The sequence below is a fragment of the Schistocerca cancellata genome, chromosome 1 (genome assembly GCF_023864275.1).
Source record: "Schistocerca cancellata isolate TAMUIC-IGC-003103 chromosome 1, iqSchCanc2.1, whole genome shotgun sequence".
Lineage (NCBI taxonomy): Eukaryota > Metazoa > Arthropoda > Insecta > Orthoptera > Acrididae > Schistocerca > Schistocerca cancellata.
In genome coordinates this window covers 857,901,348-857,916,989 of record NC_064626.1, presented here as the reverse complement: position 1 = coordinate 857,916,989, position 15,642 = coordinate 857,901,348, and the positions used below count along the sequence as shown (strand labels likewise).

The following is a 15,642-nucleotide window of genomic DNA, read 5'->3' as shown; positions in this document are numbered from 1 at the left end:
TGCATCGATGTGCCGCCTGGACTAGAAGCAGCTTATAGACCAAGGTCAAAGATATTGTGCATACGAAAGCCTGCAGGGTTGCCACATATTGCAAAGAAAAGCAGTCTCATTGCTTTATTGTCACACCTCGTATCTGCCGAAAATTGATAGAAATCTGATATTGTGAGTGTCATGGAAATAAAAATAGTACAGAAAGTTCTACGGACGAAAATAGTAAGAGCTTATTCGTAGCGGGTACTTACACAGAGATGAGAATTGCAGATGGCGCGATACGCAGGGTACTTACACAGAGATGAGAATTGCAGATGGCGCGGTACGCAGTTGTAGAGCGAGAGGTCGACGCTGCGGACGTATCGCATGTTGGCCAGGTCGATCTTGTAGAGGCCGCGCTGCTTCCAGTGCGACACGTAGCCGTACTGGAAGTTGTAGCGCAGGTCCTGCAGGCACACAGTGCGCTTAAAGTACCCACCACGCAAGTTCCGTACAGCTATCTAGCAGTTTGTCAGCGGAAATACTCCACGAACATGCGAAGCAACAGTTACGAGTGTACAACAACATATCACTAACATCTTGCAGTAACGATCCACATACTCTATGAATTCTTTAAATGACGCCACTTTTCGATTTTGGTTGTAACTATTTTTATTGTGCTATTGCTATTTCGTCTTATGTGCACAGTCAAACATAAGATTTGATGCCATATTATGGCATAGACATAGAAACAGATTCATAATAAGAACGTTCCTGTAGGGCTATCTCACTCCTGATGATAATAGAGTCAATGGTTGTTATCCATGACATGAGTACATGAGCAACGATATACGTGTTATTCGCTTGCTGCGTGTACATTGCTATTTTTAACCTACGTATTTCTGTGCCGTAATACGACACCGAATCTTACACTTGACTATGACGTGTAAGTCGAAACAGCAATAACACATAAAAAACAGTTACATCCACAAGTGGACAATCACATCATAAAAAACTCAAATTTCAGATGAGAATATCACTCGAGAAAGCAGAGGCGTGGAGGGAACTCAGCACAATTAAACGCAGATTTTCAGTCACTAGAGCTTTATATGCATCTTCATGTTTTCGCGGCGAAAATACTGATCCATAAAATTTCGGGCGTGCAGCCGCATATATTTGACTTCTTCTTCTAATATTTCGGTTGAATACCGTCCAGCCATCTTGAGAGTGAGCCGAGGTGACAGACTCTCCAGCACTTGCTCCGTCCTTTTAAAGCCGTGGACCGCACCACTGCGCATGCGGCCACAGATACACAAGGCCCCAAAGACGTTAATCGGTGGCAAAGACGTATGGCATATTCATGGAAATAGATCTATGGCTAGCTGCCACCATCCTTCACAGACGATGAGAGTACTCAGAATTCTAGTACACAGAGGACATGTCATTACTGACGAGAGCTGTCTGGAGGACGAACTTTTACTCCTGAGAAGAGTTTTTGAAGCCAACGGGTACTCACAACAGCAGATACATAAAGCGCTACAAATGAAACTAACTGTTAGTATAAGAAGAAATCGATGGCTTTCCTGCCATACATGGGAAGCATATCGTCAAAAACAGGACGGATCCTCAGTAAGCATGAAGTGGAAGTGATTTTTCGCCCTCCACCAAAGACAGCTGCACTCCTGGTTTCCGATAAGGATGATTTGGTGCTTCAGAAGCCTGGGATTTACAAGATCCCCTGTGAGTGCGGCCGTTCATACATCGGACAGACGACACGTACTATCCAGGAGAGATGCACAGAGCACCGCAGGCATACCCGACTCTTACAACCTAATAAATCTACGGTGGCCGAGCACTGTATTGACACTGGGCACTCTATGGTGTACGATAACGTCGAAATTTTAGCCTCGACTTCATCCTTCTTCGACTCAGTAACGAAGGAGGCAATTGAAATTTGCTTGGCGACGAATTTAATTAATAGAGATAGCGGCTTCAGCCTGGACAAATCTTGGAATCCGGCAATTTCTGTAATAAAATCACAAGGACGTCGCGACGGTGCAGCTCGCAGTGATACATCGATATCACTGTGCGGATCGACTGCGCAGCCATAGATCTATTTCCATGCATATGCTTTACGTCTTTGCCGCCAATTAATGTCTCTGGCGCCTTGTGTATCTGTGGCCACATGCGCACTGGTGCGGTCCACGGCTTTAAAAGGACGGAGCAAGTACTGGAGCGTCAGTCACCTCGGCGCACTCTGAAGATGGCTGGACGGTATTCAGCCGAAATATTAGAAGAAGAGGTCAAATTTAAGCGGCTGCACGCCCGAAATTTTATGGGTCAATATAGCTTTGTTTCTCTATTACTCACTAAAGTTGCTAGTACATGCCTATAATATATGATTAAGTGTAGTTTATGTGAGTTTTGCACGTATTATTTTGCTGGGAGACAGAGAACATTTTGATAGATCTGAATGCTTGCAGTATTCAAAGTCTGGCAGTTATTTTACACTTCCTTGTAACACGAGGAAAACATCGCGAAGTGCATCTGCAACGCTACTGTAAGTTTAAATGTCGTAACGAATTGCTCTAGGTTCACTCGCTGTTAGTCAGTACCCATTGCCCATTCTGGCTTTCTTCAAATTGATACTGAGTTAAGACGGCTATTTGGCGGCGCGGGATGCGATGACGCTATACGAAGACAAATTTTTTTCTAGTAGGAAGAGGAGAGGTGGCTCTGAGCACTATGGGACTTAATATCTATGGTCATCAGTCCCCTAGAACTGAGAACTACTTAAACCTAACTAACCTAAGGACAGCACACCCAGCACACCCAGCCATCACGAGGCAGAGAAAATCCCTGACCCCGCCGGGAATCGAACCCGGGAACCCGGGCGTGGGAAGCGAGAACGCTACCGCACGACCACGAGATGCGGGCCCGCATATTTATGGATGGCAGCATTATATAATAGCGGATACAGAGGAGCACAAACATGAATAATAATTAATATAGTGTAACACAGAAACGTAAACGCAAAACGTGCGTGCAAAGTCGTTTAAAAACCTATTACTCATGAAGCAAACACGAAAAGACCAATAGCGGGAATTTGCCGAATCAATCACGACATAAAACTAAATTTCTCTGTTCTAAATAATCACTGCAATAACAAGTAAACATGTTTATCACATCTACAAGAAAATGGTTTTTAGTTACTTCGAGTTTCACAAACGAAACTGAAGTTCGTATGGGCGTTCATAGTCAATCACCGTAAACTGCTGTCAGATTATATCAAATGAGAAGTTAAAGTAAGAGTTCGCACTCACCCGAAACTGCATTTAACTATCATGGGTGCTCTGCAGCCCAGACTATCTCGACTACTATCAGGTGCATCCGTCAACACATTACCACTCGCAACAGACGGAAACCTCCAACAACGACAGAGTACTATCCAAGAGCAAAGACCATAATTATGTGTGCCTCGATCGCCTGTAAATATTTTCTGTTAGGTCATAACAATTTAATCTGCTTTAACTATTCAGCAAAAACTGTCATCAAAACTAAGATCGTTTGCACACATATACACAGTGTTAGAATAAACCCACAATCACTACGATCACTTTGCGTCCTATTATTATAAAAACGATTCATAAACGTTCTTGCATTTGGTATTACTATATGAGGTAGGTGCGTACGTTAAAATTACAAAATACATCTTATCAGCTAGATAGAGCGTACTTCCGGTCTCTAGATACATGTTTTTTCATGCGTACGTTTTAGTGTTTATTATTCCCACTTCCACAGCGATTTAGTATAACTCTTTCAATGGCCACTTACATAGATAACCATTTGAACCATTTTTCATAATAATCTGGGATGATTAGGTGACGAATTGCCTTCATGCTATTTCTAGCTTGTGGAGGATTTATGGCTTCTATAACATTGGCTGTCACTTTTGATATACATGATGAATTTGAAATGTAGCCCATTGTGGTGTTAACTGTTATTATCAACTTTCTTTTGATAAGTTACGTGACGTTATCGCTATAATGGATTAATAATAGTAATTTGTCTTGCCCAGTGTCCTATTTATAATTAAAACAGTTGTAACTTTCTTAATGATTATCGAAGAATCATGCTTTAAGTTGCAATGAGCTCGTCGCATTACTAAGATTTTGATTGTGTATTCGTTACAACTGTGTTATGTATGAAACGTGTGTAACGTAGTATCCCTGAAAATGTAACATCCATCTTATATTTCGCTAACAGCAGCGCCTCACTGGGGAAAAATCCCGCCCCCAGCGGTCACTCTGCTTAATTGGAGCCAGAATTGCTCGGCAGTCGCGCTGGCCGTTGCAGTTAACTCCGCGACCTGACTACTCGTAATGTCATAAAAAGTCAGTCGGCATGAAGGAGGGAAAGAAGCTTAGAGATTAAAGCACTATCGACGTCGAGGCCATTAGAGATGGAGCACAAGCACATATGAGGACACAAAATAGGCTATGTCTCTATATTAAGGAACCATTCGAGGATTCATTCTCAATGGATTATCGAAACCATGGGAAGACAAATTTTGATGGCTGATGGAAACTCAAACCACTGTTTAGCGAATCCGAGTCCATTGTCTTATACCATCGCTCTATCACACTCGATCTATTAACATGAAGCTGATTTAACAGATTAGAACAAAATGAAGTATGAGTGCATAGTTGCAGGAAGCTCCATTATTTCGTTCTCTACGTCTTTTGGTAGAGCACTTGCCCGCGAAAAGCAAAGGTCCCGAGTTCGAGTCTCGGTCCGGCACACAGTTTTAATCTGCCAGGAAGTTTCTTTTGCTAGTGTTTACGTGTATTCAGAAGTAATACGTATGGCAGAAAGGAATACCAGAAATGTGTCATGTTACATGTGTCATGTTACGCCGTGCTGGATCCCAACGGCCTCGTATCACTAGCAGTCGATATGACAGGCATCTTATCCGCATCGCTGCAACGGCTCGTGCAGCCACGTCTCGATCCCAGAGTCAACAGATGGGGACGTTTGCAAGACAACAACCATCTGCACGAACAGTTCGACGACGTTTGCAGCAGCATGGACTATCAGCTCTGAGACCATGGCTGCGGCTACCCTTGACGCTGCACACAGACAGGAGCGCCTGCGATGGTGTACTCAACGACGAACCTGCGTGCACGAATGGCAAAACGTCATTTTTTCGGATGAATACAGGTTCTGTTTACAGCATCATGATGGTCGCATCCGTGTTTGGTGACTTCGCGGTGAACGCACATTGGAAGCGTGTATTCGTTATCGCTATACTGGCGCATCACCCGGCGTGATGATATGGGGTGACATTGGTTACACGTCTCGGTCACCTCTTGTTCACATTGAGGGCACTTTGAACAGTGGGCGTTACATTTCAGATGTGTTACGACCCGTGGCTCTACCAATCGTTTTATCCCTGCGAAATCCTACATTTCAGCAAGATAATGCACTACCGCATGTTGCAGGTCCTGTACGGGCCTTTCTGGATAGAGAAAATGTTCCACTGCTGCCCTGGCCAGCACGTTCCCCAGATCGCTCACCAATTGAAAACGTCTGGTCAATAGTGGCCGAGCAACTGGCTCGTCACAATACGCCAGTCACTACTCTTGATGAACTGTGGTATCGTTTTGAAGCTGCATGGGCAGCTACACCTGTACACGCCGTCCAAGCTCTATTTGACGCAATGCCCAGGCGTATCAAGGCCGTTATTACGGCCAGAGGTTGTTGTTCTGGGTACTGATTTCTCAGGATCAATGCACCCAAAATGCGTGAAAATGTAATCACATGTCAGTTCTAGTATAATGTATTTGTCCAATGAATAATCGTTTATCATCTGCATTTCCTCTTGGTGTAGCAATTTTAATGGCCAGTAGTGTAATAAAAGGTACACAACGTAAATGTAAACAGTTTTAGCGGTAACAGCATCAGAATGCACAAAAGGAATGTCTCTCCCACGAAACCTATGGCCTTCGCTGTGTAGAGAACGCTGAGGTACAGACCTGCAGCGGCGGCACGAAGAGCCCCTGGACGAGGTCGAACTGGCCGTCGATGGGCTCGGGGTGCACGGTGTGGTGCTTGCGCTTCTGCGAGGCGTCGCGGATCACCTGGATGGTCTTGACGCCGCTGTCGTGCTCAGCGCGCCAGTTGAGCACCCACACCTGGTCCAGGTGCGGCACGTAGTGCAGCTCCACGGGGAACTTGTCCGTCACCACCACCTGCAGCCCAACACCTCATCGTTACCTACCCATACAACTGAGGACAAATGGTTATGGCTTCATCCTGAATGCAGCAACAATCACAAGACTGGTTAGGGATAGGCCGATATAAAATAGGTTTCAGTACAGAGGTCATCTGTGGTAGCGAATTAGGACCAGAGTGGCAGTCTAGCAGTTTTAGATTACCGCTACATGACACCTGAAAGGCAGTTTGCGTCTGCTTTCCACAGAGAAGTCTGTTTCCGTAGTAGGTCCTGAAATTTATCCTTGATCTGGAAATGGTCTGTTCTCTCGTGAGGAGGAATGAGGAACTATTTGAAGGAGAATCAGCGACTGGAGTGTCGTAATCTGGTATCTGCGGATGGGAAAACATGGTACTAAGGTATGGACTTTAAATAATGAGTCCGATGACGCGTTAGGCACAGTGTGACAAACCTACTGGCAGATTCGTGGGTCTTTTTGGACCTGATTCAGGAGTCAGACTATAAAGGAGGAGGAGGAGAAGGGGATTAGTCTTTAACGTCCCGTCGACAACGAGGTCATTAGAGACGGAGCACAAGCTCAGACTATGGAATGATGGAAAAGGAAAGAGTCCGTGTTCTTTCGAAGGAACCATCCCGCCATTTGCCTTCAGACATTTGGGGAAATCTAGATCAGGATGCCCGAACACAGGTTTGAACCGACATCTTCACAAATTCGAGCCCAATGTGCTAACCACTGAGCGACCCCACTCAGTGTCAGTCTTTAAGAACCAGCATACATCACATCTCAAGCATTTGGTGCGGGTTTTTAAGAAAAAGTGCAAACATTACATTCACCGGAGGCGACAAAGTGAGTTAAGCCGAAAGTAAGGAGTCCTCAGCTTACACTAGCAGCTTTTCTACACAGCCGCTGTCTAATAATGCCTTAAAATACGAAACTGGTCACGACAGTATGCGGTAATCTTCGCACTTGTTGCTATAAGCAAAGCAGACTTTTCATACAGCCTGGGCTCCATAGCCGCAGAAGAAAATGAAAGTTACTCTATCGGACCTGAAGGTGATTTTCTCTTCCAACTTCACCACTAAACAGATAATAACCTCGATTTTGAATTCTCTAATCCTTAAATCTACACTGAAAAAATCTCACAACTACTGATTCGAGATCGTTACTTCTGAATTCAGTGATTTTCTAATGCCATTTTGGAGAATCTACTTTCATTTTATTTGGTGATAAAAGCTATTTAACTCACTAATGTTTCGTTTATTATACTTTACCTTTTAGATGGTCTTTCCCAGTCTCTTGTTAAATTTCGTTGCAAGCAGTAATTTACTGATTCCATCATAATTATACTTTCATCTGAAGCATGGGATTGAAAAGTAATCTGAAGGTGTATGTCTCTCATCCTACGGAACAAAAATTGAACTTCCAAGACTCTCTTTTAAATTCACTTGTTTATCGATTCAAGAACCCTGCAACCTAGCACCCATCTATACTTAGCTGTTGTGCGACAAAGAAAATTATCAATATCGAAGTACTGGCAGATGTAAAACTTAATTTAGAAGTAGCTGAATACATGTAAATCCAATTCTCAGTGTTTACGGAGTCCTTTCAGTGTAACTTATGATAACAATTTTCTAAAATGCCCCAATCGTGAGTTAAATTTTTGTAGTGAGCTGTGTTTATATTATCAAAACACTACCAATATAGTTTGAAGTAAGGTGTTACATATATGTAAAGAAGGCTCGATCATCTGATACTTCACCAAAGTGGGACGTGTCACCCAACTCGTAACACAGCTTTAAATAATGCTGTAACGGAAATATGTAGTTTATAAAGCGAATTATCTCTAGAGAATGTTTGTGAAAATTTCCAAGAAGCTCAGGAAAATTTATTTTAGAGACATGCTGCCTTTACATCGTATTATGAACGATAGTCCTAAAGCTACGAAAAAATAAAGTTATGCAGTTAATTTTTTGTTTGCTTTCTGGACCATCTCTGCAGTTCTCGTACACACAACAGAGTGCCGTGGGCCCCCACAAGAGGAGTGAAAACAAAATTAAGCAGCCCGTCGATGAAATGGAGCATTGTACGGTAATTTATTTTGTGCACTTGAAGGGGAGCAACGCTGCAACAACACATTCTGAGTTGATGAAAGTGTGCGGCAAAATTGATAACCATATGACCTAGTGGTCTGCTACCATAGACGGTTCCATAGTGGCCAAACAAGTCTAAATGACGAAGAACGAAGTGGTAGAACATCTCTCTGTGGAGAACCAGGAGTGGCAAGAGATGTAGAGACCCTTGTGCTCTACGACCGACGCACCAGAATCGAAGCGACATTGCAAAAACTGAAGAGAAATATCTTGGATGAGCTTGCACCATCTTGCACGAGATATTGAACATGACCAAGAGTAACGCGACTGCTCACACACCATAGAACTGATCACTAAACTGAGGTATCAGCGGAAATACGGCAGCATTGTCACACCAACAACTTCTGAAGCAGGCGAGTCACTATGGACGATTGCTACGTCTATCATTAAGACGGAGAAAATAGCAAACCAAGCTGTGGAAAAATAGGGATTCACCAAAGCCGTAAAAGGCGAAGACTCCACCATCATCGGACATGGTGACGCTGGACATTTCTTGGGACTGCCATAGAGTGATGGTAACAGATTTTGCTCATAAGTGACAAACCAACACAGGAGCACACTACAGGAATCACATGGCGAAATTACGGGTGACTGTTAGGACGAAGCGCCGTGGGAATCGGTTTAAGGAGGTATTTCTGCTCCATGACATCGCACCCGGTCATTCTGCACAGCACACAGTCAGACATGCTGCTTTTTTGGGCTACCACATTTTGCCTCCCTGCTGCATTCTCCTGACATAGCACTCAGTTACTTCTTCCTCTTTTCTTTGGTGAAGACACCATTGCGTGGTAAGAATTTCTAGAATAGCAACTAGATAATTTTGGAGGCGGAACGTTTGTGAACACCCAAGATGCAAACTTCTGCTACCAGGTCACGGCCAAGTCATGCATGGTTAAGAAAAATGTGCCACATTGAGGGCTGAATTGTGGCGCAGGACTGACATCATTACCTTTCAAGGTCGCAAGTTAATTGTGCCGAGGTGATAATTAAAACTCCTTGGCTATCACCAGTACGATTTCTTTACACATTCGATATGAGATCTGAGAGTACTAAAGGGGAAGCAGTGTGCGGAAGCAAGGCTTACTCACGTCGACGACGACCATCTGTATCTTGCTGATGACGAGGACGCGGTCGTTGCGGGGCTGCGCGACGTACACGTAGCGGTTGGCCACGTTGATGGCCTGCCCCCAGCTACAGTTGGCGCCCTTGTCGCCGCACACGTACTGCTGCTGGCACGGCACACACACACAAACACACACGTCTCGCCACCAGCCGCTACCGTGCACACTAACAGGTTTGTGTTAAACACTTAACTGCACTATGTAAATAACAAATATTATTAACTTACTTGTTTTCTGTTTACTTATGTATAACAACAGAGCAAATGTTGCACATAAATTTGTTTATGTGCGTACTACACATAATATATTAACATGAAATTTGAATTATATTAGTGCAACTCACAAGGGGAGGCCACGACGTTTGGAACGCGGATTTACTGCAAACTTCGTACACTCGTAGTACTCCATGAGGACAACAAAATGTATAAGCAGTAGTGCGTACTTCTCAAGGGTTATTGAGAAAATCGCAAGATAATTTCGGTCGTCAAATATATTTCTGTACGTGGCTATTTTAACCATGAAGCGACTGCAGCTGAGTGGTGCCTGCATTGTAGCACAGCGTGTTCGGTCACAGCGTTAGCTTCCCTTTTTAATAAAAAACACTGAGCGAACGGATCTTCGAACAGACTGAACGGGTGTCATCGGACGTCTGCCCTGAACAAATTCAGCGAACAATATAGAACAATTCTTTTTTTTAAGTGGTTGGCGTTCAAGACGCTGGACCGCTGGATCGAGTTCCATTCGTCAGTTTTTTTATTTTCAACACAGTCATTTTCTTTACTATTTATATTACAATTGATATAATGGGAAAAATACGTGTAATCGGATAAACTTTTAATAAATTTACAATGTTATTTGGCAGTCTAATAATTTTAATGTGACAAATAATATAATATTCACAACTATCGACTAATTAAACGACCAAATACATAAAGTGATCCAGCTGCTTGAACGCCAAACACTTTTTCTTGCCGGCGGTTAAAGGCGCTACAGTCTGGAACCGCGCGACCGCTACGGTCGCAGGTTCGAATCCTGCCTCGGGCATGGATGTGTGTGATGTCCTTAGGTTAGTTAGGTTTAAGTAGTTCTAAATTCTAGGGGACTGATGACCTCAAATGTTAAGTCCCATAGTGCTCAGAGCCATCTGAACCAACCACTTTTTCTTAAAAAAAAAAGTTCTATATTTTTCACTGAATTTGTTCAGTGCGGACGTCCGATGACACCCGTTCAGTCTGTTCGAAGATCCGTTCGCTCAGTTCTTTTATTATAAAAGGTGGCTAACGCTCTGATCCAACACGTTAAGCTACCGGGCCGGCAACACTCGGGTGCACCCGCTTCATGGTTAAAATGGCCACGCACAACCATATATTCGACGACCGAAATTATCTTGCGATTTTCTCGATAACGCTTGAGAAGTACGCACTACTGCTTATACATTTTGTTGTCCTCACGGAGTACTACGAGTGTACGAATTTTGCAGTAAATCCGCGTTTCAAACGTCGTGACCTCCACTTGTCAGTATATGATCTTTACGAAAAGTAGAAATGTGCGGACAAAGGAGAAATCTTGAGTGAAATGAATACAGAACGTTTGTTTGTTATTTTTGTTTCGCGGTGGAAAACGCAAAGTTAAGGACGAGATCTTGTCTTTTATGGAGATATTTGACGCCTTCAGTTGGACCAACTTCGGTAACTACAACCATACTGCTAAGAAATGAACGTCTGCAGTGAGCAATAAATTAGTTATTTTGTACTTACTGAAAATAAAGACTCGAGCTGGTAATTATGTTGTTGATTTATTTACACAATCGGTTTGGATTTAAATTCCGAGTCATTACAGTTTGTGTTTAGTATTAACCACGAACAGCACAGTCACATAGCAAAATGTATCATTTTCGAAGGCCATGCACTTTTTCAAGTGGTTAATGAACTGTGCTAAAGTCGAAATCATTTGTATGAATAAAACTACAGCATAACTGCCACACTCATCATCTCATTGTAGCACTTGCACCCAACATCCTCAATTATTTGTTGGATATATTCTTCCGTACCATGCATATTTACCCTCTACAAGTCATATGTTTCAGTCTCTGCCTTCTCCTACAGTTTTATCCTCTGCCATTCCCTCTAGTAGTATAAAAATTAACCCATGTTGTCTTAAACCACTTTCTGTCATCTTGACCCTTCTTTCTGTCGATGCTTAGCAAATATTCCTTTGCTCAGCAATTATGTGGAGAACCTCCTCATTTTTTATCCTTTCAGTACACATAATTTTCAGTAGCCTTCAGCAGCACCACATCTCAAACTGTTTCATTCTCTTCTTTTCCGGTTTTCCCACGGTCCATGAGTCACTTCTTCCTTAAATTCTGTATTTTATAACTGAAGACTTCTTTCAAAGAGTTACGCCCTCTTTGTTTGTTTCTTATATCCTCCATGCTTTGTCTTCATGTGCTAATAGCTTCGTACGTAGCAGAATTGCTTCAGTTCGTGTACTGTTTGGTCCAAATATTTTATGTTAATTTTGTCGCTAACTTCATTTCTGATACTCCTCATTACTTTCGTATTTTTTTCGGTTTTCTCTTAATCCACATTCTGTTCGCGTTAGACTGTTCGTTTCATTCAACAGATCACATGATTCTTACTCACTTTCATCGGGGATACCTACGTCATTAGTGAATGCTGACATCGTTTCATTCTAAGTTTTAATCCCATCCCTAAAGTTTTCTTTTATTTGCGTCACTCTTTCTACTACATAAAGACTGAACACTCTGGGCAAATGACTATGTCATTGTCTTACACCTTTTAGAATCCTAGTATTTCGTTGTGGGTATAAGAAAGAAATTGAAACAAGAGAAAAATTTCAAGACAAGAAGTTCTCTGCTACATGTTCTGCAATTGTCACTCCCCTTTGACACGACGCGATTATCATCAGTTCACTGAGAAGAAAGTTGATCCCTGAAATGCCCACTCGCATTCAATTTCATTAAGGACATGTCTGTTGATCAAACTGATTTTATGCTCTTTGCAATCAAGTGTCTACTTTTCTCATGCAGTGCGCATAAAGTCCCGATGCCATTTCAAAAAAATACTAACATCTCAAAGTGTATTTTTCCTTTGTAATGCGTTGCAGACCTGACTTGGAGGGCATAAAAATGGCGACAGACCAGGATAAGTTGCAATGTGTCATCTGACATGCAGAGTCCAAATCTGTGAAAAGGGTACTGCAGAATTATCGACGCCAGTGTGGAAGAGCAGCATCGCCAAAAACAAGCATAATGTGGTGGTTCACAAACCTTGATGACATCGGCAGCGTCTGAGATTTTTCTAGAAGTGGGCGCCCCCCCTTCCCCCCGCCCCCCCCCCCCCCCCCGTGTTTCAAGCACATGCTGACAGAGTGCAACCTGCATTTCAAAGCAGCTCACAGAAGTCAGTTCACCGTGCATAGCGCGAATTGCAGGAAGCAAGATCATCCGTCCGTGAAGTGTTACAGAGACAGTTACGCCGTTTTGCGAACAAAGTGCAAATGGTCCAAGTACGCCTGCCAACCGATCGTTCTCTGCATTATGTACTCGTGTGAACCGTACTGGCCTCCATTGATGCTGACAATGAGTACCGGAAAAAGTGCTCGTGTTCAGACGAAAGAGTGTTCCATATTTCCGGACAAGTGAATCGCCAAATTAGGATCTGGGGTTCCGATAGCCCACAGTACACACATGGGCAAATCTTTGACTGCTTAATGTTTGGTGTGGTCTAGTACAAGATAACGTGATGGGCCTGTTTTTCTTCCCAGATAAAAGCATAATGGAAAATTTTTTCTGGATGTACTTGAACAGTTGCTGCAACCACGGATGGAGGAGAAGCAGCCGTCCATCATCTTTCAGCAAGAAGGTGCACCCACACACTGGAGTTAGAACGTGCTGGATGATCCAGTGACACATTTCCTGAGACGTGGATGGGTGCTGATGGTCCCACCACATGGTACCCTACGCTCTCCCGATGTCACGCCGTTAGATTTCTTTTTTGTGGGGTTACGGCAGTGAGACTGCTTCTCTTGGTACGCGCATCAGTGAAGCACTCAGAACTGTTGATGCTGCAATGCTCACCCGTACATGGGCAGAAGTTGAATAGCGCGTTGATATTGTAAGAGGGACGAGTAGGGGCATACACCGAAATTCTGCCGTGACACAAAAAAATCTTTGAAAACTGCTAAACGTTTTACAACAACCCGAGGTGCTCTATCTCTAATGGTGTCCAATGATATCCGAACTTTACGGACTCGCTGTAGCGTGCTCTCTAAAGCGTATGTCGTTGGTGGTGCAGTGGCGGCAGTACCTGCGTCCCTGGGATGATGTCGGTGGCCTGTATCTGGTGGTAGAGGCGGCACGCCGTCGGCTCGTACACGGAGACGCCCCAGTCGTGGAATGAGAAGAAGCGCCTCTCCTCGTTGGGTGCCGCTGCAACACAGCACTGACGATCAGGTGATGCGTAATACACTACAGCTGAAAGAGGCTGCACAACAGCCAAAGGAATCTTAGTGTGATTAGACGGTTACAGAAGTACGAAAATAGAATGCGACATTTAAATAAGTAGCTACACAGTGACAGCAGACGAGCGTTCTGTGGTCAGCTGAATCAGGAATAAATACACTAGAAGAAAATTTTATAAAGGAAACCTGAACGTCCCTACACACACTGCAAATAAACAATATAAACTGCCGGGAAAGAAATGCACCTGGAAAGACGACGTCGATTTTAATTCGATGATTTCATATGCCACCTGGGGGATAGTAGATGTACTGGTAACAGTTGCATCGTCGTCCGCCAAACAGATAGCGTACTGATTTAGCTAGCAAGGCACCAGCTGCGTGTACCCTTTTATAGGGAATTCTCACAGTTACGAGGCCAGTGTGGTGCAAGCCTGTGAAGCAAGTACGCATCCATGACATGGAGATGCACTCATGCTTCCCACAGCCAAACGGAGCGACTTCGATTGGGGTCAAACTGTGGCCTCCCGAGTGGCGGGAAAGTCCTTTCGGAGAATTTCCACACAAGTTGGACGTACTGGGTGAGTTGTGCAAAGATGCTGGTATCATGGTCAGGTGAACATTTTCCCACCCGTAGACGAGTTTCTGCACACCCAGGCAGCACAGTCGCTCACCAGGATCGTCGTATTGTAAAGACAGCAGTGCAGGTCGTACAGCTACCACAGCACAGATAAGAGGGCTTGCGAGTCTAGACGTGTCAACACGAACTGTTGTGAAGCGGTTATTAGCTGCGGGACCACAGGTACGCACACCTCTAGCCCGTATTCCACTCACACGAGAGCATCGACATGCATGGATCGAATGGCGCCGTCGGACGATCGCTTGGAAGACGGAATGGCGCGCCATGATCTTAAGCGATGAAAGCAGATTCTACCCGCACGCATGTGATGGTCGTTTGCGCTTTCGACATAGACCTGATGAGCGTTGTCTCGTAGAATGCATTCGTCTAAGAAAAAACCAGCCCACCCCAGGCCTTATGGTCTACCATGCAATAAGTTACAACTTTCGTTCATCTTTGATGTTTGTGGAGGGGACGCGAACCAGCGCTCGGTAATTACAGAATGTTGTTTGACGCGTCCTTTTGCCGTTCTTGCGACAGAAAGCTAATGTGCAGTTCCAAGAGGATAATGCTCGCCACACACTGCCCGTGTAACACAATGTGCTCTGCAAGATGTGCAGCAACTTCCCTGTCCGTCACGATCTCCGTGTTGTATATGATGGGAGGAGAAGTGGCTAGTGCGATTCGTCAAGCAACAACTCTTACGGACCTACGTGAACAGGGCGAGCAGGATTGGCATAACAGTATTCGCAATCTGTACGATCGACTGGATGCCAGAGTCAACACCTCCATTGCCGCCTGTGGAGGGTACACCACGCACTAATATGGGTGTTGCAGCATGGATCGTTACCTGGTACCTCAGAACCGCTCGTGCTACTCTTGTGTAAACGTAACCATTTCCTCTACTCCATACCCACTGTTGCAACAATAAATCTTGAATGAGTTGGAAACATCTAAAAGGTTACTCTATTTTTTCCGACAGTGTATCTCATGGGATACTGACACGGGGCAATAAGCGAATAGTAGCAGCGTTGCTCACAGAATAGGGAGATCATAGCATGATA

At 44.0% G+C, this 15,642-nt stretch overlaps 1 protein-coding gene across 1 annotated transcript in view; it reads right to left on the bottom strand.

Moving 5' to 3' along the window:
* LOC126107615 (follistatin-related protein 5-like) overlaps positions 1 to 15,642 on the bottom strand; it is a 181,397-nt gene that overhangs the window by 40,381 nt on the left and 125,374 nt on the right. The window contains exons 10-13 of the mRNA XM_049913341.1: positions 13,809 to 13,930; positions 9,445 to 9,582; positions 6,006 to 6,221; positions 287 to 437 (exon numbers count right to left, since the gene is read on the bottom strand). Of these exons, the coding sequence (XP_049769298.1) occupies positions 287 to 437; positions 6,006 to 6,221; positions 9,445 to 9,582; positions 13,809 to 13,930 (627 nt within the window). The remainder of the gene's footprint in view (positions 1 to 286; positions 438 to 6,005; positions 6,222 to 9,444; positions 9,583 to 13,808; positions 13,931 to 15,642) is intronic.